The sequence below is a fragment of the Helianthus annuus genome, chromosome 11 (genome assembly GCF_002127325.2).
Source record: "Helianthus annuus cultivar XRQ/B chromosome 11, HanXRQr2.0-SUNRISE, whole genome shotgun sequence".
NCBI classification, from domain to species: domain Eukaryota; kingdom Viridiplantae; phylum Streptophyta; class Magnoliopsida; order Asterales; family Asteraceae; genus Helianthus; species Helianthus annuus.
Window position 1 is genome coordinate 169,259,140 of NC_035443.2, and position 26,001 is coordinate 169,285,140.

General features: G+C 36.3%; 1 protein-coding gene and 2 long non-coding RNA genes across 4 annotated transcripts; 1 reads left to right on the top strand and 2 right to left on the bottom strand.

Moving 5' to 3' along the window:
* The first annotated feature begins 200 nt into the window (after nucleotides 1-200).
* LOC110891035 (ferredoxin) lies at nucleotides 201-2,808 on the top strand. The gene is made up of 2 exons (XM_022138698.2): nucleotides 201-352; nucleotides 2,171-2,808. Exon 2 carries the CDS (start codon nucleotides 2,184-2,186, stop codon nucleotides 2,655-2,657), a length of 474 nt encoding a protein of 157 aa, XP_021994390.1. The 5' UTR covers nucleotides 201-352; nucleotides 2,171-2,183; the 3' UTR covers nucleotides 2,658-2,808.
* Nucleotides 2,809-9,338: 6,530 nt separating this feature from the next.
* LOC110891036 lies at nucleotides 9,339-11,846 on the bottom strand. Its single transcript, XR_002564966.2, has 4 exons — nucleotides 11,616-11,846; nucleotides 10,897-10,988; nucleotides 9,641-9,737; nucleotides 9,339-9,558 (listed from the first exon to the last, which is right to left on the bottom strand). It is a non-coding gene; the product is annotated as an uncharacterized LOC110891036 (long non-coding RNA).
* Nucleotides 11,847-14,929: 3,083 nt separating this feature from the next.
* LOC110887301 lies at nucleotides 14,930-16,557 on the bottom strand. Of its 2 annotated transcripts, XR_002563215.1 has the most exons (3): nucleotides 16,467-16,557; nucleotides 15,232-15,328; nucleotides 14,930-15,149 (listed from the first exon to the last, which is right to left on the bottom strand). It is a non-coding gene; the product is annotated as an uncharacterized LOC110887301 (long non-coding RNA). The 2 variants fall into 2 exon arrangements; XR_002563214.2 differs by lacking the exon at nucleotides 16,467-16,557 and having other exon boundaries at nucleotides 15,232-15,608.
* Nucleotides 16,558-26,001: the final 9,444 nt, after the last annotated feature.

The window sequence follows — 26,001 nt, forward strand, 5'->3', positions numbered from 1 at the left end:
TCAAACAAATATCATAATGATATAATTTTATAGTTACACGCCTTATATAAAAAACTAATTACTTTTCAAAAAAATAAAAAAACTAATTGAAAAACAACATATGCACAAATTCTTTTATACTATTATATTAGTCACTTTCATTCTCATTTTCTTTTCATTTTACAAAAACTGAAAAAGAAAAATTGAGTTTGTCTTTGGAGTTAGGGTATCTTTTGCCTAACACACTTCTCCTGATTCCTGACGCCACCTTCCCCAACAACCCCCAAATATTATTATTCCGTTTATAAATAAACCCTCCACACTCCAATTCACTCACCTCTTGATTTCTCCGCTAACTGCATTTCGCCTCTGTAAGTTCTTCCAGATCCTTCTATTTCATCAACTTTTCCTTAATCTAATCCTATTTCGCTACACGTTTTTAATCGATACTCGTAGCTGTTATCTGTTTCTGTGAGTTTTTAGATGAAATTTTGTTAGGTTTAATCACTGTAAGTTCATTCAGATCCTTCAATTTCATCATTGCTATTACGTTACTTGTTTTCAATCGATATTCATAGTATTATGTGTTTTTGCTGTGAGTTTTTAGTGTGATTATTGATTGATTTTGTGTCTGTTTGAGTTTTAGATGAAGGTGTTTAGGTTTTATTACTGTAAGTTCGTCTAGATCCTTCAATTTCATGAGTTTCTTCGATCTAATTCATAGTATTATGTGTTTCTGTTCGGTTTTAATGTGATTACTGATTGATTTTGTGCCTGATTGGGTTTTAGATACAGTTTTTTAGGTTTTATTACTGTAAGTTTAACCAGATCCGTTAATATCATGTGTTTGTTTGATCTGATGCTGTTACGATATTTGTGTCGATCGATATTCAGATTATTATGTGTTTCTGTGAATTTTAATGTGGTTATTGATTGATTTTGTGTCCGTTTGAGTTTTAGATGAAGGTTTTTAGGTTTTATTACTGTAAGTTCGTCTAAATTCTTCAGTTTCATGAGTTTCTTCGATCTAATTCATAGTATTACGTGTTTCTGTTCGTTTTTAATGTGTTTACTGATTGATTTCGTGCTAGTTTGAGTTTTAAATGAAGTTTTGTTACTGTAAGTTCTTTCAAATCCTTTGATTTCATAATGTGATTACTGGTTGATTTTGTGCCTGTTTGAGTTTTAGATGCTGTTTTTAGGTTTTATTACTGTAAGTTCTTCCAGATTTTTCAATTTCGTGTGTTTATTGATCTAATGCTATTACGCTACTTTTTAATCGATAATATAGTATTATGTGTTTCTGTCTGTTTTTAATTTGATTACTGGTCAATTTTGTGCTTTTTTGAGTTTTAGATGCAGTTTTTTAGGTTTTATTACTGTAGGTTCATCCAGATTCTTCAATTTCATCAATTTTTTTGATTTGATGTTATTATGGTACTTGTTTTTTTGTTTCTGTTTGTTTTTAATGTAATGTAATTACTGGTTACTTTTGTGTTCGTTTGAGTTTTGGTCCTTTGGATCAAGTTTTCTTAGGTTTTATTGTGTTTTTTCGGCTAGATCTGTTTCACCGATTTACTCTTTGGAGTAATGTGTAATCGTTACTTGCTTCCGTTGAATTTAAGGAATATTTTGTTTTGACAGAGGCTTACATGCATGAGAGATTATTTGCAAAGTTCACATGGATGATTTGTTTGATATGTTAGTTTTCATGATTTTATTTGGTAGACCATAAGTTTTGGTGTAGTTAGAGAGTGTATTTGAAATGGCTTTGTGATCTATTGTGGGGACAGATTCTTTGTAAAGCTGGTCAAAGAGTGTTGGCAGATCCTCCTGCCTTCCGGTGTTGACCAGTTTTAATTTGTAAAACGTGAGTTTTTTTTAAAGGAAAACTTATACAGAATTCTGCAAATTATCATTTGTAGAGAAGAAATAAAAACTAAAAATTATGACCTGTGAAACATGCTGATTCTGTTTCATTTTATTCGCTAAAAAGAAAAGAAAAGGTTGCTCAAGTGTGCTTAAATTAGTGTTCCTGAACTTTACGATATCACGTTATTACTTATAAAAACACATAGTTAAACACCCCCTAAAAGAACATCCGTGTCGCTTAAAAAAACCCATATACTAAATTGCAATCAACTTTATATTGATATCAACTTTATTAATTTTTGTTTTCGTTTATATCCAGGTCAACAATCAACATGTCGTCATTCACACTTCCTACCCAAACCATGGTCAGAACCTCACCCCAAACCATGGTCAAAACCGCACCACAAACCATTGTCAGTGCTTTCTTAAAGTACCCATCCACCCTTCCGACGGTTAAGAGTATCTCAAAAACCTTTGGCTTAAAATCCGGCTCTTCTTTTAGGACAACTGCGATGGCTACATACAGGGTTAAACTCGTGACACCTGATGGTGAACACGAATTTGATGCACCTGATGATTGTTACATTCTTGACTCAGCTGAGGCTGCGGGAATTGAGCTGCCATACTCTTGCAGGGCGGGTGCATGCTCAACATGTGCCGGAAAGCTGCATACTGGTGCTGTTGACCAATCTGATGGGTCGTTTCTTGACGACAACCAAATGAAAGAGGGTTACTTGTTGACTTGCATTTCATACCCGACTGGTGATTGTGTTGTTCACACACACAAAGAAGGTGATCTTTACTGAGTTCGAGATGTTTGTTTGAAATTAATGAACGGTTTGTCGTTTAGAGTTGAACTTGTATTTGGAATTGGAAATCCTAGTGTTTCTTGGTAGCAATAAGCATTTTAAATCTTGTCACATGATTTTGATAAAGAAATTTTGAACGTGTTCCAAAGCCAACTCCATCAAAGAAACGCGTTTGTACAAAGGGCATTTAGCCCAGTAGTTTCTTGGTGTGTGAAATGGTGTCTGCTCCCGTGAAGGTCGAGGGTTTGAGTCAATTGTGGATTGTTGAGTAGAACTAAGTGGCTGTTTGGCAACTCCAGAATGTGTAAGTATGTTGCTAACCATTAAGAGGCAGTACAATGTTTAACCATTGAAAGACAAATGTCTGACCAATTCAAACAAGAGACCTTAACCATTCAGATTCACTATAATGCTTAACCATTCAAAGACAAACATCAAACCATTAAGAGCTAAACAAACAACCCCTAAGAGTAGATTAGATGAGTGTGTAAGTTGCCGTTTTCACGATCTTGATATGACGTCACTATCAAAGAATCAAAGGCGTTGACCAATTTGATTGGTTGTTTCTTGACAAGAACCAAATGAAAGAGGGTCATTTGTTGACTTGCGTTTCATACCGGACATACACAAAGAAGGCGATCTTTACTGAGTTCGATATGTTTATTCGGATATGTTTACCTGAAACTTATGAACGGTTTGTCGTTTAGAGTTCAACTTGTATTCAGAATTGGAAATCCTAGTGTCTCTTGGTAAAGAAATTCTAAAACTGTTCCAAAGCTAATTCCATTAAAAGAACTAAAAATGGTGTTTCTTCCCACAGAGGTCGAGGGTGCGAGTCAACTATGGACTGTTGACTAGAATTAAGAGTAGATTAAATCTTATGTAAGAGTTTACATAAGATTTAATATTAGTCGGTCAAAAACTATATTGGCAGCTAAACTGATTTTCCAACTCTTTTCACACCTCTCATTTAGCCTTCAAAATGCGTGCATAATAAAGCGAAAGAGCAATTTTCCTAGCAAACAAATAATTACATGACAGATTTTATGAACTTATTATTTCTAAGGAAAACCCATTGAGCTCGATAGTTGACATAAATGCTAACAAGCAGAACACAAGTATGGTGCCAATGTGTGACCACTAGGTAAATTATAATAATAACTTAGTATCAATTCATACGTCTCAATAACAACTATTATTCATAGTAAAGCATGCAAAATATCGTAATCTTAGCTCACCGTCATGGGTGGGGCCATGTCATTGATGCCACAATGATGTGTATTGATCACCCTCACAAGTAGGGGCGCGGGTGGTATCAAAATAAAGATGGTACGGATAACCCTTCATAAATCAATAAAATTACAACTTATTTTTTTTTTACATCTTTGTCTACCTTAAATTATAAGACTTCTAATAATATCAGATTAGATCTTGAAAATATTTTTAAAGTTTTGAACTCTACAAAGATTTTATAAAAAATCTACTTTCACACTTCATCTAACATACAAATCATATATTTCTCAACTTTATAAAAATGCGATAAATTATTTTTATTTTACAAAATGATAAGTTAGTTATTACTTAACTTTATAAAAATGAAATATATATATTTTTATTTTACAAAATGCTAAGTTAATTATTTTTATAAAAATTATTAAAATTTTAGATCAGTTGGGCTCTTGATTAAAGTTTAAATGGTTCTTGTGGGATTTGGACTTGGGAAGAAGTGGGTCGCGAGTAGTCAACCAATTAAACATTAGGCCCAAGAGTGCATGTCCACACAAGACACAAGCTACAATAAAATTATGATTTATGCTTATGCTTATGTATCTTCCCCAGTCTTATCAATTGTACTTCACGACTATCCAATGTGTTTGTAAACAATTTAACCATTTCAAACAATGAAGTTGAAGTTCATATACCTTACACATGTTAACTAGCATCGTTTCCATTTTCACTAATCTCAACCTTACAAGTCTAGTTCACAACTCCCATAGGCGAGATTCATAATCTTAAGTTTACTTTTGTGTCTTCAATCCTCGATAATGTTCTTTACATCATATAGGATGTTTTATTATCTTTTGATACGTACCCAACCCACGCCCACTAGCGGATCTAGAAGAAAACTTAAGGGGCATCTTATTTTTTTTATCTACAGGCGCCCTTGAGAATTCGAGGGCATTTGGAGTCCGTGTACGACTAGTAAAAATGGGCCCTACAATTTTTGTTTTACCTAAGGTCATCGCTGGGAGAATGAAAACAATTTAATTATAAGATCAAAATATAATTTGATTTTTACGTTCTAAAGCATATCTTAATTACTATATATTAATTAATAGGCATACCACACACAAAAACATTATCAAATATTTGTTTCACAAAACTTTAAATGTAATTTAGATGTTTTATAAATAATATTTAGTTGGTTACAAAAATATCTTTAACAAAAAGAAGTGAAAACTTATTAATAAAGTAAAAATCTAATACGATAAATAAACAAAGTAATAAGAAGTAAAACAAACAAAAAATGTTTACAGTAAATTAAATAAAGAGTTAAATGTCATTGAGTAAACTGTCATTTTGGTCCCTGTGGTTTGGTCACTTTTGCCACTTTAATCCAAAACTCAAACTATTTGCATCTGGGTCCCTGTGGTTTCAGTTTTATTGCCATTTTAGTCCAAAAATGAAATCAGGTCATATTTACTTTATAAAATCCTGCTATTTTGTCATTTTTCGCAGGGGCAAAATAATCATTTCTCTTTTATAAATAAATACCATATTTTATAAGACAAATATGACCTGATTTACCCCTGAGGAAAATGACAAAATTGCAGGATTTTATAAGACAAATATGATCTGATTTCATTTTTGGACCCAAATGACAATAAAACTGAAACCACAGGGACGCAGATGCAAAAAGTTTGAGTTTTGGACTAAAGTGGCAAAAGTGACCAAACCACAGGGACCAAAATGGCAGTTTACTCAATGTCCTTTTAGTCTCTGTAGTTTGGGTCATTTTGCCAGTTTAGTCCAAGTGTTTCATTTTTCGTCTGTGGGTCCAAAATTGTTTCACTGTTGTCATTTTACTCCACTGGGTTAACTTCATCCATTTTTCTGTTAACGAGAAGGGCAATTCAGTCATTTATATGTAATTCTGTTAACTAGAAGGACAATTTCACCATGTAAAATGACCGAATTGCCCTTCTCGTTAACAAAAATAATAGATGAAGTTAACCTAGTGGACTAAAATGACAACGGTAAATTTTTTTTATACACACAAGCAAAAAATGAAACCTTTAGACTAAATTGTCAAAATGACTCAAATCAGACTAAAATAAAATGAGATTTAACTCTTAAATAAATGATTCTATATCCAAAGAAGCTTGACTATTGACTATGTTAGTTTTTACTTTTTCAGAGTTGTGTGTCCTTTTTCATATTCATGTTTCCAATGCTTACAATAAATTAAGGGTGTTGATATTCTTATACTTCTTTACTCTATCTCTGTGTCTGTGAATGTAGATATATAGATTTAGAGAGAGATAAAGTGAAAAGAATGTAGAAATAAGACTTTAGGGGGTGTGGAAATAAGACAAACCTAAATTAAATAAATGATTATATATTAAATAAGTTCATCTTCTTCTCCATCTTTTGACTATGCCGCTGCAAGTTTTCTTCGACCGTCACCCGGAAAATTTCATTTCATTTCATCCTCACATACATTTAGGGGTATCATAATACATGCTTAGAGGTATCCATGATAAATAAAACCGAGATAAAAAAGAAAATTGCATTTCGCCAAGAAAGTTGAGGGGTATCCCGGGCAACCCCTGGAACCCACTTAAATCCGCCCTGCTTCATGCACATTAGAACTCAGGTTTAGCAATAACAGTGTTCTGTTGGGTCTTCCATATTTAAGTTTTATGTTTAGTCTTCTTTAGTTAGTAAGTAGTGAGTAAGATAATTGTTAATTTTCAGGGAGTAAGTTAGTACGGGTGGGTAGTTTCTCTTTGCGTTGTAGCCTATATAAGGCATCTGTTGTATGAGTGAAAGGCAGATAAAGAAAAGGGAAAATTACAAAAATGGTAGTTGACCAACTTGATTTACAAAAATGTCACCTTCATGCGTCGGTGGAGAGGGGCTTCAAGCATGTCTTGTGTCGATCATATCAGTTATGGCGTCCGTTAACGTGGATCTGACACGTGTCCAACAAAGCTGATGCGCCGCCTGACGCATCGTTATAACACCGGTCACCGACTCATCTCAGATTCTGGACACATGTAGCTATAACAATTGCGGACGCAAGGCATGTGTGAAGCCCCTCTCCACTGACACATGAAGATGACATTTTTATAAATCAAGTTGGTCAAATGATAATTTGATAATTTTCCCTAAAGAAAATTGTTCTAGAAAGGAAAGTTAGGAGAAATACTTATTTCTCTCAAAATCCTTCTAGAACACACAAACCTTTTCCACTTCCTTTCTTTAATAAACTTATTTTTCTCAAAATACTCATTTTTAAAAATCTTTCTCTCTTCTTTCCACTTCCTTTCTTTAAGAAATTTAGGGCATGTTTGGCTAAGAGCATTCACATCCAAAGAACTAAATTCTGTGTGGGTGTTTTTAAAATATAAAAAGTATAAAAAGTGGTTGTGAGTGAAGGAGAGAGAAAATGTTACTGTTCATCTGTATATTTGGGGGGACACTGTTAACCCCCTATAATTTTTTAATATATTTTGAAAGTGGTTGTGAGTGGAGGAGAGAGAAAAGGTAATAATAAAGGTATAAAAAATATTATTTAATTGAAAGGGAGAGAGAAAATGTAGTGTTTTTTAGTGTAATTTAGGGTGAAAATATAGTGGAATGGATTTGAATGCTCTAAGCTCTATTAGAGTTAAAAAAGACTTTTAGGAAAAGGACTTTTTGAAAAGCAGTTTTTAAAAAAAGTGTTTGGATTAGCTTATGGGGTGGGAAAAGCCAATAAGTCAATAAGTTGTTTTTTAAAAAGTGTTTGACTTAGCTTATTGATGTAAAATGACTAAAATAAGGGGTATATTAGTAATTTGTTGTTTGAAAAGCTATAAGCTGATCAAGAAGTCACAATCTCTTAACTTTTCAAAAACTCCTTTTCCATCATATCAAAAAGTCATTTTAAAAAACACTTTTGCATTTGCCAAACACTATAAACTCCTTATTGGCTTTTTGATAAGTCAATAAGCCAATAATTGGTTTGAAAAGCTTAGCCAAACATGCACTTAGAACACAAACCTTTTCCAGCTCTCTTCACTTCATTCCATTAAACCATAGGAACGAAAAATATAATCTAAGGGGCTGTTTGGTAGCCTTTGAATGGTCATTAAGAGGCTACCTCTTAATGGAACCATTAAGAATTTTTACCAATGAGAAGGTAGAAGAATGTGACATGTGATGATTTACCATTCAGAGGTTACCTCTTAACTATTCAGACTTGAGGTTACCTCTTATTCATTCAGAGGTTTTAAACCATTAAGAGGTACCATCTGAATAGTCATTAAGAGGCTACCAAACAGCCCCTAACTCTTTAGAGTATTATAACACATAGTCAAATGTGGTACTATTTTAGCGCGGATTACACTTTTAAATTGGACATGTACACAATTTGAATATTTAGAAAGTAGAAACCTCACATTTATCCTTACAATTCCTACTTGTAAGTTCTTTTCCGCACCTTGTTGACTCTTTAGAATTCAACATGTTTGTTTATTGGTGTAGTTCTTGAATACGATGCATAGCTTACTTTTTTTAACGACAACTTTCATTAGACACTAGCAAGGAGCTAGAAAAACAATACAAGGATTACAAATAAACCAAAATTAAAACTACATTAATCATTCCACCTAGACAATTTGTAAGAAGAATGTTTTTTAATCCAAAGAAAGGCAAGTGATTTTGTATCCTCCGTAATCTTTTCCGTCATTGTCATTTTGTGTTTTGTTAGAAAAGGCCTTTTCGTTCCCCGCTTTCTAAATATTCCAACACATCACCATGATGATAGCATGAATCAATTTCCTCTTGTCTTTGGCAATGGAAGACATTTAGGAACTTAGCAGACCTTGCACCGAAAAAGCATTGATTTGCGGTATTTTACACCATAAACTAATTTTCTTCCACACCAATGCCGATGTATAGCATTCTGTTAACAAGTGACACGCTGATTCATCATTCTCCCCACATAAATAACAAGCCTTCAAGCCGTGAAGTATGTCCCTCTTTGCCAAACCATTGCAAGCGTTGGAAGCCGCCCCAATTCCACTTTCCATAGCATGATATTTACTTTTTTTGGTACCCAATTATTCCAAGACATCACATATCCACTGCCCACCATTTTAGCGTTGTGTAGGACCTTCTTCATTGTTGAAACCGAGAACACACCCGATTTATCTTATGACCAAACCCGTTTATCATTTGTATCAGTAGGGCAACAATTGAGTAGGATATTAGTGCAATCATGTAACGCCTGTAGCTCCAAAGCACAAAGCACTTTGTGGAGGCTTTTTTGTAACGCCCAAATTTCTTAATCCGAAAGTAATATTATCATGCTATAATTTAACAAAAATCGGGCATGACCCATTCGTATTATGAACAATTCCCTGTAAGACTAACTTGTAATAACTTAAAAATACAACACAGCGGAAAATATGAACCCAAAATTTCGTTCTTTAATAGACATAGTACTTACAGGAAAGTTCGAATATCAAATGTCATACATTCATTAAAAAGGATTTACCACGTTCCATTATATTAATACTTCGGACCTACATTTGCTAAACTATGTGACCGATCTTTCCCGTACAATCCTTTGCTCTTGACTCGATCTTCAATCTTTCTATCCTTCATAATGATGCTAAATCCACGCAACCTATAGACACCACATACAATCACATCGTTAGCAACCAGTGACATCATACATAAGTTTTAAACATACATAGTTAGGCGTCAACATCTCATGCTTTCGCTTATGTTAATCCATTCATCCATCCATTCGAACACCATCATTGGATTTTAGTGTCAAACCTACAACTTCCATTATTTGTATACCTGCACTTCCATTTGATTCTCAATAGAAAAACGGTTAGCATCGTTAGATTTCATTCATATGAATAAGTCCACATATACGCATAAACAAGTCTCATTCATTCGTGCATATATTTAAATTCCAATCCATGCATACATACCTTTCTATTCGTACAAATACTTACAATTTACATCTTACACAATATTACATGCAAGTCCTAAACACACACGTCTATACATGTAAATTACATACACATAAATCTCCATACTTACGCGTTCATAGTCATACTCACCTACGAGTTCCAATTACATACATACAATCAAACACATACCCACATGTATAACTACTTATTTTATCCTTATGCATACCCACAAGCAAGTTCCCTTCTTACCCATACTTGATAAAAACTCTCTCTTAAATTTGGGTTGCATTTCGGAAGCTTTAAAACGGGTTCCTTACTCATCCATAACTCACACAACTATTTGGTAAAGTTAGGGTGCATGACGGGGGTCTAACGGGGCTTAGGAATGGGCTTACGGGGCCCGAGAATCAAAGAAAACAAAGAAACTGACTTAACTAGCAACATAGGGCGTCGGCCAAAACCCACCAGCGTCGGCGACGCTGGTAGCAGCGTCGGCGACGCTGGTAGCAGCGTCGGGGACGCCCCTCTGCAGATCTGCTCTCCGTTTTTTGCTTATTTTCACCGTTTCGACCCCTGTTCGTGCACCCCGAACGTCCCAAAACGTAAAATAACATTTGTCCAAGCCCCTAAATCATTCTAATACTAACACTCATGCCTTAGTGGTCGAATCCTTACCTTACTCCGCTACCTAGTTTTGACCCGTTTGATCTTTAATACACACTTTCCGACTTAGTTAACATTTTTGACCCATTACCACAAAACTAAACTTAGAACCTCATTTGATCTTACGTTCTTAGATATCTCACTATTCACAACATATGACAAAATTAACAAATCTTTCTAAATACTAAAAAGAGGTTCGGAACTTACTTACACTTCATTATGTTATGACAACAAAACCTCATTTGACCCATTCGATCTACTTAGCGAGAACCATCGTTTTCATTCAACCAAATCCATGTTTGACTTCGTAACATACTCAATTATCTAGAACACTACCTTATTTAAACAAGCTAAGAAGTGAAATTAGAATCACTTACCTCGAGTGTCCGTTTCGTACATGCTTCCGTTGCCTTGCTTCCTCTTTTCTTTACCACTTGCTTTCCATGCTCGTGCGGTACATGAATCAATTCTAACAAGTATAAAGCATATACTCAATTTCACATCCTTTAATTCTCATGTAATTCATCACACCACCGCATTAAACACACATACATATAACACGTATCATATGTCTTACATAAATCTTACAATTGTGACAACAAGTCTAACCAAAACTCATATCTCATAATAGTCTATCATTGATCACTTCACTAATACATTCTAGACATTTTCATCCATCACTTATGTACAATTTCATCTAAAACCATCACATAAGCATTTCATCATACACTTGGTGTGCGTACACCATTTGGTGCACATTGTACAACTAATTGTAGCACATTCTTCCTAGTTCACCCATTGATTCACATAAGCAATCCCAACTTCACAATTTGCCACCCTAGCCATATGCATATTGTTCTAAATTACCTATTAATCATAATATCATCAACATTTATCTAAATTGCAAGTAGAATTTCACAACTTTTTAACCATCTTTTAACATACAAGTGGGTTTTGCCTAATCCATGCTCATATTCAAAATTTAACATCTCTTGATGTTTTAGCAACCATTATTCATACCAATTTTTGCATTACATACCCGAATTATACTAGACCCACAAAATCAAACATCACAAAATTGCAAATTTCGACTTACTTGATGTTGGGTATGCTTAGAGGATCATCATTCTTAGTTCATGCATTCAACTAGGCTTCAATTCCCCTTTCAATTTGAAGGTCTGCTCATGAATTAGGGTTTCACCCCTTTCTTTCTCCTCTCTGTTCGATCGTTCCACGCCCAGATATGGGTAGTTGGGGTTTTTATTTTTATTTTATATATAATCTTTCTATTTATTCAAAAACCACCCCTCATGTTTGTAACCTATTCATTATATAACTAGATTTCTTATCCTTATTTATTTTAACCAAATTTTTAACTAGGTTTAATAACCTAGTTATTCTGTTTCTTTTTTTTAAACGTGCTAACATATTAACCACTAGATAATTTGAATTTTGGGGCGTTACAAATCTACCCCCCCTTAAAGAAGGTTTCGTCCCGAAACCTCTTTCTTTTCTTCTACAACCCGTCTAGTCTTATTCTTCGTTCGTCCACTCATTCAAGTTACATTGGACGACTTACATAAATATGTTATGAGGAATTGGCTAATCACACATCCCATAGTCCATAATTTAAAACCAGCATCCTGGCATATTATTTATAGTTATCAAGATTTTAAATTTCTTTGCGAAAGCCAATCCCTAATCATCATTAATTTATTCATTTCCGCATACAATCTCGTTCATTCGTACACATTAAACATATCATACCTATTCATATGGAGGTACTTTTTCAATGATAGTGTAAAATTTTTATAAACTTACCCAATCTTTCTTTACAAACATTCTAGATGTGTTACTTATTTCATTCGTTCGCATACATAACTTCCCACACATTCATCATTAAAACACGATAGTTGTCTTGAATTTCCTAGCTTCTTAATCAATCTGGGGTGTTCTTAGTGTTTAATGAATGCTAGAACTGAATTAAGGACCTTAGCCTAATAAACAAACAATTTCAGCATAAGCAGATAAGGGGGACCCGTCGCCGACGGGCTCGGGAAGGTCCCGTCGCTGAACATTGCCCGTAGACAGACAGTTACCGCGTCGGGTGGAGGGGTGCCGTCGCCGACGGCATAAAGGCCGTCGCCGACGGGCTCTCTGGTGTGCAGACGCTGTTTGACCAAAATTTTTTGTTCCCGGGTCCTTTTTCCAACCTGAAATGGTCTCGGGCAGTCCCGAAACCTTCCATAACATCCCACAACGTCCCAACCCAGGTTATAATAGTAATTTATCCATAACCCATTTCCGTTTTCATCTAAAAGCATAGCTCAAAATCCTTAAATCACTTACTTGCGTGGCGCTTAGAAACGAACACACTTTCACGAGAGCGTAGGTTTGAGGGATTCGAGCATCGTACATTCATATATTAAATAATTTGCTAACCTTACTACCTTGGTGCAGTACTTGAACATGCAGCAACGAGTCGGTCCTCTTCGTCACCATCCATACCATGTTTCGTATTGACCTCGTTCTTCCGTGTGACGAGCTTTCGCTTATGAACATTCTTCCACTGACCTTGATAGGTTTATCACACTATGATATCTGCCATACTCATTATAAGATTGGGGATTATCACATTTCATTCAAGTTCATTTAAACATGATGTTTATTACTTCTCCTTGTTTACATATTACTACTTCCAAGATTCTTTTTAAAGCACTAGTGTGTTAAACCTATTTATAACGGGTCAATACATGACCATTTCTTAATATATATATCATTCTTATTGTTTGACCCGTTCTTGATGGGTAAACACATAATCATTATTTCGTAATTCTTTAACTCATTTGGTGTACTACACTACACATTTCCTTTCTTCTCTAGCACTCCCTTGGTTTGAAACCAAATTATTTCTCAGCTTCTGCAGTTTGACTTTTCAAGGTCAACTGCCACTTATTTCTTATTATATACATGCGTATCGAAGTACACGTTTGTACTCTTTTTCAATTCAAACATGCTTACGACCTCATAGCTTCACTGTTCCAGTGTTTTCTTGCAAATACTTACCCTTCCCGTTTTAAAGGTTAGTCATAATACTTATTTCGCTTACAATACCAACATTTTAGTTCCATTCGCTTATATACTTTCATTTCTTTTACGCATTCGAGTATCCAATTAAATGGGTAATGGCATATATTCTCATAATGAGATTCAAGCATACCACTTACGACTCGGTAACATCGAGTTAATTGTGTTCAACATAAATATTTCGTTCTATCCGTATAACGGGATGAGCTTCATACATTCATTATTGCATTCACGACCACCCGTTCTAAACGGATGGTACCCTATCCTTACTCGACTTGTTCAACTTGAACCGGTCGACTTGCATAGCTTATCATAACATTCTTTAGCATAACCAAATCCGCAAGGGATTTGCATCATTCTTTAGCATTGCATTCACATCTTTTATCCTTGAATCCGTCTCGCGGACTCAAGCATTGCATTCATATCTTTCGTTCCTTGAATCCGTCTCGCGGACTCAAGCATTGCATTCATATCTTTCATTCCTTGAATCCGTCTCGCGGACTCAAGCATTGCATTCATACACTATCAATCCATACTTTCTTATGGAATCAATATTTCATTCTTATCACTTATACCTTTCACCCTTACATAGTACTCTCAACCTCCCGAGAGTCTTACTACCCATTTCACACACACACCTAGCCGCTACCAAATTCTATTGGATATACCTGTAACAATTATCACGGTCTCACGAACGTCATACGTTTCTTGTGTACTGGCCAGGTACACCTTCCACGTACTAGTTTCGTGTCTTCGCATAATCGCCACCTTATGTCCGAATGATTTAGTTTCGGCATGTGTGACATTTTCAAAAATTATTTACCATGTCGTTATTATAATTTGTTTAAAATTTTTCTTTCACTTACTTAATTGTACCATTTCATACACCCACACGTCAGATTTACGTACCTGGGGTCAATTCGCCTCATTACTTGCCTTGATGCCGGTCCCAGACCGCATTCACAGTTAATCTCTCCCAACAATTGCGCTTACCCTTCACATAACATACTATTAGTTTCCTTCAATTACGTAATCTAATACTTACATACATTCGCTTTTAACTTTAGGCCTCGATCGAGTCTTGGATTGTACGGGCTCTTGGTCACGAGAGCACACCGGTTTGAGTTCAAGTATTTACCTCCCGTTACTTGATTCTCTCAAACCTGGGCTCTGATACCAACTTGTAACGCCCAAATTTCTTAATCCGAAAGTAATATTATCATGCTATAATTTAACAAAAATCGGGCATGACCATTCGTATTATGAACAATTCCCTGTAAGACTAACTTGTAATAACTTAAAAATACAACACAACGGAAAATATGAACCCAAAATTTCGTTCTTTAATAGACATAGTACTTACAGGAAAGTTCGAATATCAAATGTCATACATTCATTAAAAAGGATTTACCACGTTCCATTATATTAATACTTCGGACCTACATTTGCTAAACTATGTGACCGATCTTTCCCGTACAATCCTTTGCTCTTGACTCGATCTTCAATCTTTCTATCCTTCATAATGATGCTAAATCCACGCAACCTATAGACACCACATACAATCACATCGTTAGCAACCAGTGACATCATACATAAGTTTTAAACATACATAGTTAGGCGTCAACATCTCATGCTTTCGCTTATGTTAATCCATTCATCCATCCATTCGAACACCATCATTGGATTTTAGTGTCAAACCTACAACTTCCATTATTTGTATACCTGCACTTCCATTTGATTCTCAATAGAAAAACGGTTAGCATCGTTAGATTTCATTCATATGAATAAGTCCACATATACGCATAAACAAGTCTCATTCATTCGTGCATATATTTAAATTCCAATCCATGCATACATACCTTTCTATTCGTACAAATACTTACAATTTACATCTTACACAATATTACATGCAAGTCCTAAACACACACGTCTATACATGTAAATTACATACACATAAATCTCCATACTTACGCGTTCATAGTCATACTCACCTACGAGTTCCAATTACATACATACAATCAAACACATACCCACATGTATAACTACTTATTTTATCCTTATGCACACCTACAAGCAAGTTCCCTTCTTATCCATACTTGATAAAAACTCTCTCTTAAATTTGGGTTGCATTTCGGAAGCTTTAAAACGGGTTCCTTACTCATCCATAACTCACACAACTATTTGGTAAAGTTAGGGTGCATGACGGGGGTTTAACGGGGCTTAGGAATGGGCTTACGGGGCCCGAGAATCAAAGAAAACAAAGAAACTGACTTAACTAGCAACATAGGGCGTCGGCCAAAACCCACCAGCGTCGGCGACGCTGGTAGCAGCGTCGGCGACGCCCCTCTGCAGATCTGCTCTCCGTTTTTTGCTTATTTTCACCGTTTCGACCCCTGTTCGTGCACCCCGAACGTCCCAAAACGTAAAATAACATTTGTCCAAGCCCCTAAATCATTCTAATACTAACACTCATGCCTTAATGGTCGAATCCTTACCTTACTCCGCTACCTAGTTTTGACCCGTTTGATCTTTAATACACACTTTCCGACTTAGTTAACATTTTTGACCCATTACCACAAAACTAAACTTAGAACCTCATTTGATCTTACGTTCTTAGATATCTCACTATTCGCAACATATGACAAAATTAACAAATCTTTCTAAATACTAAAAAGAGGTTCGGAACTTACTTACACTTCATTATGTTATGACAACAAAACCTCATTTGACCCATTCGATCTACTTAGCGAGAACCATCGTTTTCATTCAACCAAATCCATGTTTGACTTCGTAACATACTCAATTATCTAGAACACTACCTTATTTAAACAAGCTAAGAAGTGAAATTAGAATCACTTACCTCGAGTGTCCGTTTCGTACATGCTTCCGTTGCCTTGCTTCCTCTTTTCTTTACCACTTGCTTTCCATGCTCGTGCGGTACATGAATTAATTCTAATAAGTATAAAGCATATACTCAATTTCACATCCTTTAATTCTCATGTAATTCATCACACCACCGCATTAAACACACATACATATAACACGTATCATATGTCTTACATAAATCTTACAATTGTGACAACAAGTCTAACCAAAACTCATATCTCATAATAGTCTATCATTGATCACTTCACTAATACATTCTAGACATTTTCATCCATCACTTATGTACAATTTCATCTAAAACCATCACATAAGCATTTCATCATACACTTGGTGTGCGTACACCATTTGGTGCACATTGTACAACTAATTGTAGCACATTCTTCCTAGTTCACCCATTGATTCACATAAGCAATCCCAACTTCACAATTTGCCACCCTAGCCATATGCATATTGTTCTAAATCACCTATTAATCATAATATCATCAACATTTATCTAAATTGCAAGTAGAATTTCACAACTTTTTAACCATCTTTTAACATACAAGTGGGTTTTGCCTAATCCATGCTCATATTCAAAATTTAACATCTCTTGATGTTTTAGCAACCATAGCAACCATTATTCATACCAATTTTTGCATTACATACCCGAATTATACTAGACCCACAAAATCAAACATCACAAAATTGCAAATTTCGACTTACTTGATGTTGGGTATGCTTAGAGGATCATCATTCTTAGTTCATGCATTCAACTAGGCTTCAATTCCCCTTTCAATTTGAAGGTCTGCTCATGAATTAGGGTTTCACCCCTTTCTTTCTCCTCTCTGTTCTATCGTTCCACGCCCAGATATGGGTAGTTGGGGTTTTTATTTTTATTTTATATATAATCTTTCTATTTATTCAAAAACCACCCCTCATGTTTGTAACCTATTCATTATATAACTAGATTTCTTATCCTTATTTATTTTAACCAAACTTTTAACTAGGTTTAATAACCTAGTTATTCTGTTTCTTTTTTTTTAAACGTGCTAACATATTAACAACTAGATAATTTGAATTTTGGGGCGTTACATTTTTCTATGAACATAACCATGTAATGTTAGAGTTTTGCCTTTCAAATTAAAGAATCACCAACCAATCTGTTTTTGTGACATTCCAATTTAAAAATGTTTGGGAAAGCATCTTTAAGACTTTGAGTGGCTGACTAAAAAAAACATGCATCAATCGAGAATTTGCTTGCATGCTGTTTTCGTTCACACCTTTTATTAAATTCTCCAAGCTAATGTTTGTGTTTGTCAACTGGTTCTCAATTCGTGCAATTGTGTTCCAAGTACCTGTTGTGCCTTTTAGGTGTGGAAGGATTAACTATGACCGGTTTGATGTATTTATTGATACAATCACTCTTCTCCACAATGCATTTTCTCCTCTTTGAAACCCCACCACCACTTCGTTATTAGTGCAATGTTTGCGTCTCTAAGCGGTGTGAGACCTAGACTACCAACCTCTTTAGGTGAAGTGATTTTGCTCCATTTAACCCAACAAGTTTTTCATTTTCCGAGTTCCCTCCCCAAGATAATGATATTCGTTTTGCTTGTATATTTTCTAAAACCTTTAGCGGGGCTTTGAATAGTGAGAAGTAATATGTTGGTATTGTTTCCATGATTGATTTTAGCAATATTAGTCTTCCTCCACTAGATAGCATCTTGGATTTCCACATAGATAAATGAGCCTCAAATACTTCTAAAATCGAATCCTAACTTGCAATTCTATTCATGTTTGCACCAACTAACAAGCCAAGGTAAATAAAAGGTAACTTCCCTCTCTTGCAACCCAAAATAGTAGCCATTCTTGATACCTCATCCTCACCAACCCCAATCCCAAATAGGTTTGGTGCGTAACTTACTAATAGTTGATCAGTTTAACCATCTGTTTAACAACAAAGAGATCAACTATCAATTACACCACTTTTCCCAATCTAGCTATATTATATTAGCTTTGTGTTTGATCCAGTGAAAGAACCTTGATCTCCTCCTAGGACTGGCTCAACGTTTTTGGAGGCCAAAAATGAAATGAAAATTTGGGATCCTTTTTTTTTCGTTTTTGATTGTTATAAACCAAACCCCTCTATGGTTAAACCTAATCCACGAACATCAACACCCAATTATGCCAACATATTCAATGTCAGATTAAAAGAAAATTACTCCTCATCTATTACATCTATTGCTAATAGAATGGGTGAGTATTGTTTAATAACTCAAAAATAGTTTAATAAGTAATCACTTTATTACCTAAATGGCTAAATCAATCGAAAAATCAACTTAAGCAATCAAATTACATGTTATTTTGTTGAGTCAGTTGAAGCCAAAAGAGAAGAAGCAGAATTGCGATTTACGAACAGAAAAGAATTACGATTCAATCATTAATAATCGGGTTCAACAATTGAACCATGTTCAACCAGAATTAGCCTACATGAAGTAGCCAACTGATTTAAATGACTTTGATGAAGAATTGTAGTCTTGTAGCGATATATCAAAGCACAGAAGAATCTCTTGATTCACTTCCCTTAAACTCACATTCATCTTCATAGCCGCCTGATTTCGTTGCTTGCTTGCCTTCTCTATAAAAACCCTATTCTTAATTCTCTTATTTAAAAAACCTTTATTTAATATGTGTGTATATATTAAGCAAGGGGCCCTATGCCCAAGCTTGGAATACTTGTAATATAGGACCGACCGACCATGTCTTCTCTATAATTTTCTTCGAGCATATCTCCTCGGTATTGAAAACTTATTGTTCCTTGCTTATCATATGCACCATGAAGCCGTAAGAAAAACCACATTGAGAAAAAAAATCAAGATATGAAGTATGCTTTGCATCAATCTCCACCCAAAGAAGTCTACGTTAGAGTGGTTAGCCGAGCTACTAAAACCAACCAAACCAAGCCATGTTCGATGCGTCAGCCAAGCCATAAGACCAACGCATCAGCCACCTTTTTGGCTTTGATGCGCCGACCGCCGACTCATCCCAGATTCTCGGCACGTGTAGCTATAACAACGATGGACGCAAGGCATGTGTTAAGCCCTTCTCCATCGACACATGAAGGTGACATTTTTGTAAATCAAGTTGGTCAAATGACAATTTGGTAACTTTTCCTAAAGAAAATTGTTCCAAAAAGGAAAGTTAGGAGAAATACTCATTTCTCTCAAAACCTTTCTAATTTAGAAAGTAGAAACCTCACATTTATCCTTACAAGTTCCTACATGTAAGTTCTTTTCCACACCTTGTTGACTCTTTAGAATTCAACTTGTTTGTTTATCGGTGTAATTCTTGAATATGATGCATAGCTTACCTTTTTTTAACGATAACTTTCATTAGACACTAGCAAGGAGCTAGAAAAACAATACAAGGATTACGAATCAACCAAAATTAAAATTACGTCAATCATTCCACCCAGACAATTTGTAAGAAGAATATTTTTTAATCCAAAGAAAGGCAAGTGATTTTGTATCCTCCACAATCTTTTCCGCCATTGTCATTTTGTGTTTTGTTAGAAAAGGCCTTTTTGTTCCTTGCTTTCTAAATATTCCAACACATCACCATGATGATAGCATGAATCAATTTCCTCTTGTCTTTGGCAATAGAAGACATTTAGGAACTTAGTAGACCTTGCACCGAAAAAGCATGGATTTGCGGTATTTTACACCATAAACTAATTTTGTTCCACACCAATGCTGATGTATAGCATTCTGTTAACAAAGTGATACGCTGATTCATCATTCTCCCCACATAAATAACAAGCCTTCAAGGTGTGATGTATGTTCCTCTTTGCCAAACCATCGAGCGTTGGAAGCCGCCCCAATTCCACTTTCCATAGCAGGATATTACTTTTTTTGGTACCCAATTATTCCAAGACATCACATATCCACTATTCACCATTTTAGCGTTGTGTAGGACCTTCTTCATTGATGAAACCGAGAACACACCCGATTTATCTTCTGACCAAACCCATTTATCATTTGTACAACAATTAAGTAGGATATTAGTGCAATCTTGTAACGCCTGTAGCTCCAAAGCACTTTGTGGAGGCCTTTTCTATGACCATAACCATGTAATGTTAAGAGTTTTGCCTTTCAAATTAAAGAATCACCAACCAATCTGTTTTTGTGACATTCCAATTTAAAAATGTTTGGGAAAGCATCTTTGAGACTTTGAGTGGCTGATTAAAATAAACATGCATCAATCGAGAATTTGCTTGCATGCTGTTTTTGATCGCACCTTTTATTAAATTCTCCAAGCTAATGTTTGTGTTTGTCAACTGGTTCTCAATTCGTGCAATTGTGTTCCAAGTACCTGTTGTGCCTTTTAGGTGCGGAAGGATTGACTATGACCGGTTTGATGTATTTATTGATACAATCACTCTTCTCAACAATGCATTTTCTCCTCTTTGAAACCCCATCACCACTTCGTTATTAGTGAAATGTTCGCGTCTCTAAGCAGTGTGAGACCTAGACCACCAGCCTCCTTAGGTGAAGTGATTTTTCTCCATTTAACCCAACAAGTTTTTCCATTTTCCGAGTTCCCTCCCCAAGATAATGATCTTCGTTTTGCTTGTATATTTTCTAAAACCTTTAGCGGGGCTTTGAATAGTGAGAAGTAATATGTTGGTATTGTTTCCATGACTGATTTTAGCAATATTAGTCTTCCTCCACTAGATAGCATCTTGGATTTCCACATAGATAAATGAGCCTCAAATACTTCTAAAATCGAATCCTAACTTGCAATTCTATTCATATTTGCACCAACTAACAAGCCAAGGTAAATAAAAGGTAACTTCCCTCTCTTGCAACCCAAAATAGTAGCCATTCTTGATACCTCATCCTTACCAACCCCAATCCCAAATAGGTTTGGTGCGTAACTTACTAATAGTTGATCCGTTTAACCATTTGTTAACAACAAAGAGATCAACTATCAATTACACCACTTTCCCAATCTAGCCATATTATATTAGCATTGTGTTTGATCTAGTGAAAGAACCTTGATCTCCTCCTAGGGCTGGCTCAATTTTTTTGGGGGCCTAAAATGAAATGAAAATTTGGGTTCCTTTTGTCCGTTTTTGATTGTTATAAACCAAACCCCTCTATGGTTAAACCTAATCCACGAACATCAACACCCAATTATGCCAACATATTAAATGTCAGATTAAAAGAAAATTACTTATCATCTATTACATCTATTGCTGATAGAATGGGTGAGTATTGTTTAATAACTCAAAAATAGTTTAATAAGTAATCACTTTATTACCTAAATGGCTAAATCAATCGACAAATCAACTTAAGCAATCAAATTACATGTTATTTTGTTGAGTCAGTTGAAGCCAAAAGAGAAGAAGCAGAATTGCGATTTGCGAACAGAAAAGAATTGCGATTCAATCATTAATAATCGGGTTCAACAATTGAACCATGTTCAACCAGAATTAGCCTACATGAAGTAGCCAACTGATTTAAATGACTTTGATGACTGTAGCCAAGCAATTTAAATGACCAGAATTGTAGTCTTGTAGCGATATATCAAAGCACAGAAGAATCTGTTGATTCACTTCCCTTAAACTCACATTCATCTTCATAGGCGGGGGCCCTATGCCCAAGCTTGGGATACTTGTAATATAGGACCGACCATGTCTTCTCTATAATTTTCTTCGAGCATATCTCCTCGGTATTGAAAACTTATCGTTCCTTGCTTATCATATGCACCATGAAGCCGTAAGAAAAACCACCTTGAGAATCTTTTTGTTTCCTTTTTTAAAAACATTGAATTAGCAAACTCGAAGATCTGCAAGATAGATGAAGCCATTCCATGTGGAACTAGTTTAATACCCTTCCGGTGGACGGGTTACGTTGATGTATTATAGTAACAACATGAATTAGAGATGAGCAAATCGTTCCCGATACCGGTACCGAATTTACCGAACCGGGTACTTTTTCGGTACCGACCTTTAGCATTTTTGGTACCTGAAGAAACACTAGATAAATGGTCGGAACCGAGATATCTAGGGGGTTTGAATCCGCATAAAAAGGTTGGTTTCCACTCGATCGATTCAGGTCTAACAGACCTTCTTCTCCGGTAATTCTGCAAAAAAGAGCACCGTTAGCCTCGCCAAGGGGAGAAGAGGGTTCTCTCCTTGACCCGACTCCGGTGTGAGAATAAGTATTGGTAATGAAGAAGAAGAAGATGTATTTGAGAAGTGTGTGTAACTTGTGTTCATACCTGAATTTTTTTCTTATTTATAGCCGGGAGTCGTTCAAAGGCGGGAAAATCTGTTAGTGAAAAGAAGACGGAAGATGCTAACCCCGTAAGCGGTTATGTTTCCTTCCGTTAGTGTTCCTCGATCCGACGTGATAACACACGGATCGTGGTTTAGATCAAGGGCTAGGGGATTAGCCACGTGTTAAAGTGACTAAGTGGAGATTATTCTTCATTTGCATGCATTCGTTGTGAATTTGGGGACGACTGATATAGCGACATGTGTCCAGACGGTTGTAACCGTCTTGGTGGTGCACGATTGTATTATTTCTAGAAGATTACTGCTGTAATCTGGTGTGACACCTTATCTTATGGAAACAGGTGAATAAATCCCAAGTCTGGGCAAATAATATCCAAGTCTGAATATTAAGCGGAAGTATCTAACTCCGGATTCTTATCCTTTGTTTTGTGTAGGAAAGGCGTAAGGTTTTATGGTTCCCTTTGGGCGCAAGTGTTGACTGTTGTGGGCCTTTTAAACCTCTCTTTTGTGAGACCAGTGCGCGGCCACGCAAGGTGCCAGGCTGAAAATTAAAATTGTGGTATGGTCCCAAGCACTTTTTATAAGGTTTTTGGGACCTTACCCCTTCAAGTCCCCCCAGTCTAGTGTTGTACTTTTGCAAATAAGTGGAGCACTGGACTTATGAGAGGGAATGCTTTTGGGTGTGGTATGTAAAGAATCTTCTACGAGAAGATTTAAATTTTGTCAGAAAAAAAAGAAAAAGGAAGATTTTGAAAATTATGATTATATGTGACGTGTGATGATATCATAATGTATTTGCGAGGGTTTGTTTTTCTTACATTGGGATACGTACTGGCGCTTTGTCAGACTTCATTAATGGAGATAAGACTCCTGTTCCTGTAGCGCCGTTAGGATGTGATGTTTCCTGACATTTAATCATGATGATTTGAAATTTCTCTTTTTTCGAAGCTGAGTTCTATATATAGGTACATTCAAGATGTCTTTTTGCCTCGTTGATTTTTGAAGAAGATGAAACGTTCTTATCATACTCGTCTTCTATTGGATGTTCCTACGGTTTATGAAGCTGCTGAAGGCCTCGTGTTACTTTCTCGGTTACCACCTTGTGTTGCTGTTCTGGAAAAGGATCTGATCAAACCTGCTTCGCCGGTAGCTGTTGATTCTGTCTGCAAAGTTCCTCAACATACGGGTGTTGCTGATGATGTTAGAATTGTGCTGGATGCTGATAATTTGATAGCTCGGTTTCCGATGCTTCGGAAGAAAGAATGCTGGTTGGTGTATCAACGCCGGAAATCTCGCCGGTGTGCACAGGTGTCTGTCGTTGACGAAGGTTCTGGTGCTGGTTAGGTGTTTATCCATAGGACTTAGTTTTTGTTTAATGTTTTGTAAATCTTAAACAATTTTTTTTGAAGATCATTGCTATGATCTTGTTAAGTGTTTGTGCTGGACTTTTTGATGATATGTATATGGTGATATACTACTAGTCTGTAAGATTTTACTTCTATGTTTGGATTACAATATGTTGCATGTGTTTAATTGCTTTTGGATAGGTGAGGCGAATGAGAAATGGTATTGTGCTCATGTGTGAACGTTTGTCTAAAAGGCGTGATAGCCTGGTTTGGACTGTTCATGAGGTGTACAATGTTTATCATTTTGTTTTCGCGTAAGCCCAAAGAATTTCATGCAATTTGTAACAAACAGAAACAAGTATGAAAATAATTTTTTGTATTGATAAAGCGCGAGGCTTGTAATATAGGAGTAAATAGGAAATACATTGCCTGTGAATGTTTTGACCTACATGTAACACCTGCGCAGCTGCTGCGCATTCCAGGTGCGTGGGACTAGAGTCCCGTCAATTCTTTTGAGAGTATATGCCCCTTTGCCTAGGACCTCGTTAATGACATATGGTCCTTCCCATCTTGGCGCTAATTTGCCCGGTTTTTTCAGCATTTGATGCTTCATTATCGCGTAAAACGAAATCACTCGGAACGAATGTACATATGCGGACGCGCGCATTGTAGTATTTTTCGAGTTTGGATTTGTACCTGGCCTCTGTGATAGCGGCATTCTCGCGCCGTTCTTCGAGGAGGTCTAGATCCAATCTTCGTTCTTGCTCATTATTCTGTTTTTCCATGGCTATCATGCGTGGTGATGGTAAGCCAATCTCAGCTGGGATGACGGCTTCAGACCCATAGACTAGACTGAACGGAGTTTCACCTGTGCTAGTCTTTGGCATTGTTCAATGCGCCCAGAGGATGCTGGGGAGTTCGTCGACCCACCCTCTGCGTGCTGTCCCTATTCGTGCTTTTATGCCGTCAACGATCTGTTTGTTTATACTTTCTACTTGACCGTTCGCTTGTGGATGCGCGACGGAGGCAAAATGATGCTCGATCTTCATTTCTTTGAACCACTTTTGAAGATCTTCTGAGGCGAAGTTTGTGCCGTTGTCAGAGATAATGCGCAATGGTAATCCAAACCTGCAAATGATATGTTCCCATATAAATTTGCGAATTACCATTGCTGTGGTTGAAGCCAAGGCTTTAGCTTCCACCCATTTGGTGAAGTAATCGACCGCTACAATGATGAATTTTACTGCGCCTGACGCATCAGGGAATGGGCCAACAAGATCGATGAACCATTGTTGGAATGGCCAGGCGGATGTGACAGGCACTAGCGGATTTTTTGGTCGGAGTGTCTTTGGTGCATGGCGTTGACAGGCTGCGCATCTTCTTAATAAATCAACTGCGTCCATATGCATTCCTGGCCAGTAGTATCCGGCGTTCATTATTTTTGCCACGAACATGCGCGTTCCCGCGTGTATTCCACATAAACCTTCATGGATTTCTCTGACCAGGTATTGAGCATCTGTTTTGTCGACACAGCGTAGTAATGGTCCCATGAATGACTTTCGATAAAGGACGCCATCCGCCATTTCATAATTTATCGCTTTGTGTTGGAGTTTCCGGGCTTCTGCTTTTCCTTCCGGGAGTTTCCCGTGTTGTAGGTATAAGATGATCGGAGACATCCAGGATGGATTACCGACCTCTATAACGTTTACTTGCTTGAGATGGATTGATGGGTTAGACAGTACCTCTATGCGCACTTCTTTTGCTAGGTGCTTGAAGCTGGTAGCGGCTAATTTGCTAAGCGCGTCTGCGTGCTTATTTTCGCTTCTGTTTATATGGTTAACCTTGAATGTCTGGAATTGGCTGATTAACATCCGTGCTTGTTC

Bases quoted from the DNA above. Each gene is read 5' to 3' on its own strand.
- LOC110891035 (XM_022138698.2), top strand. From the start codon at position 2,184: ATGTCGTCATTCACACTTCCTACCCAAACCATGGTCAGAACCTCACCC.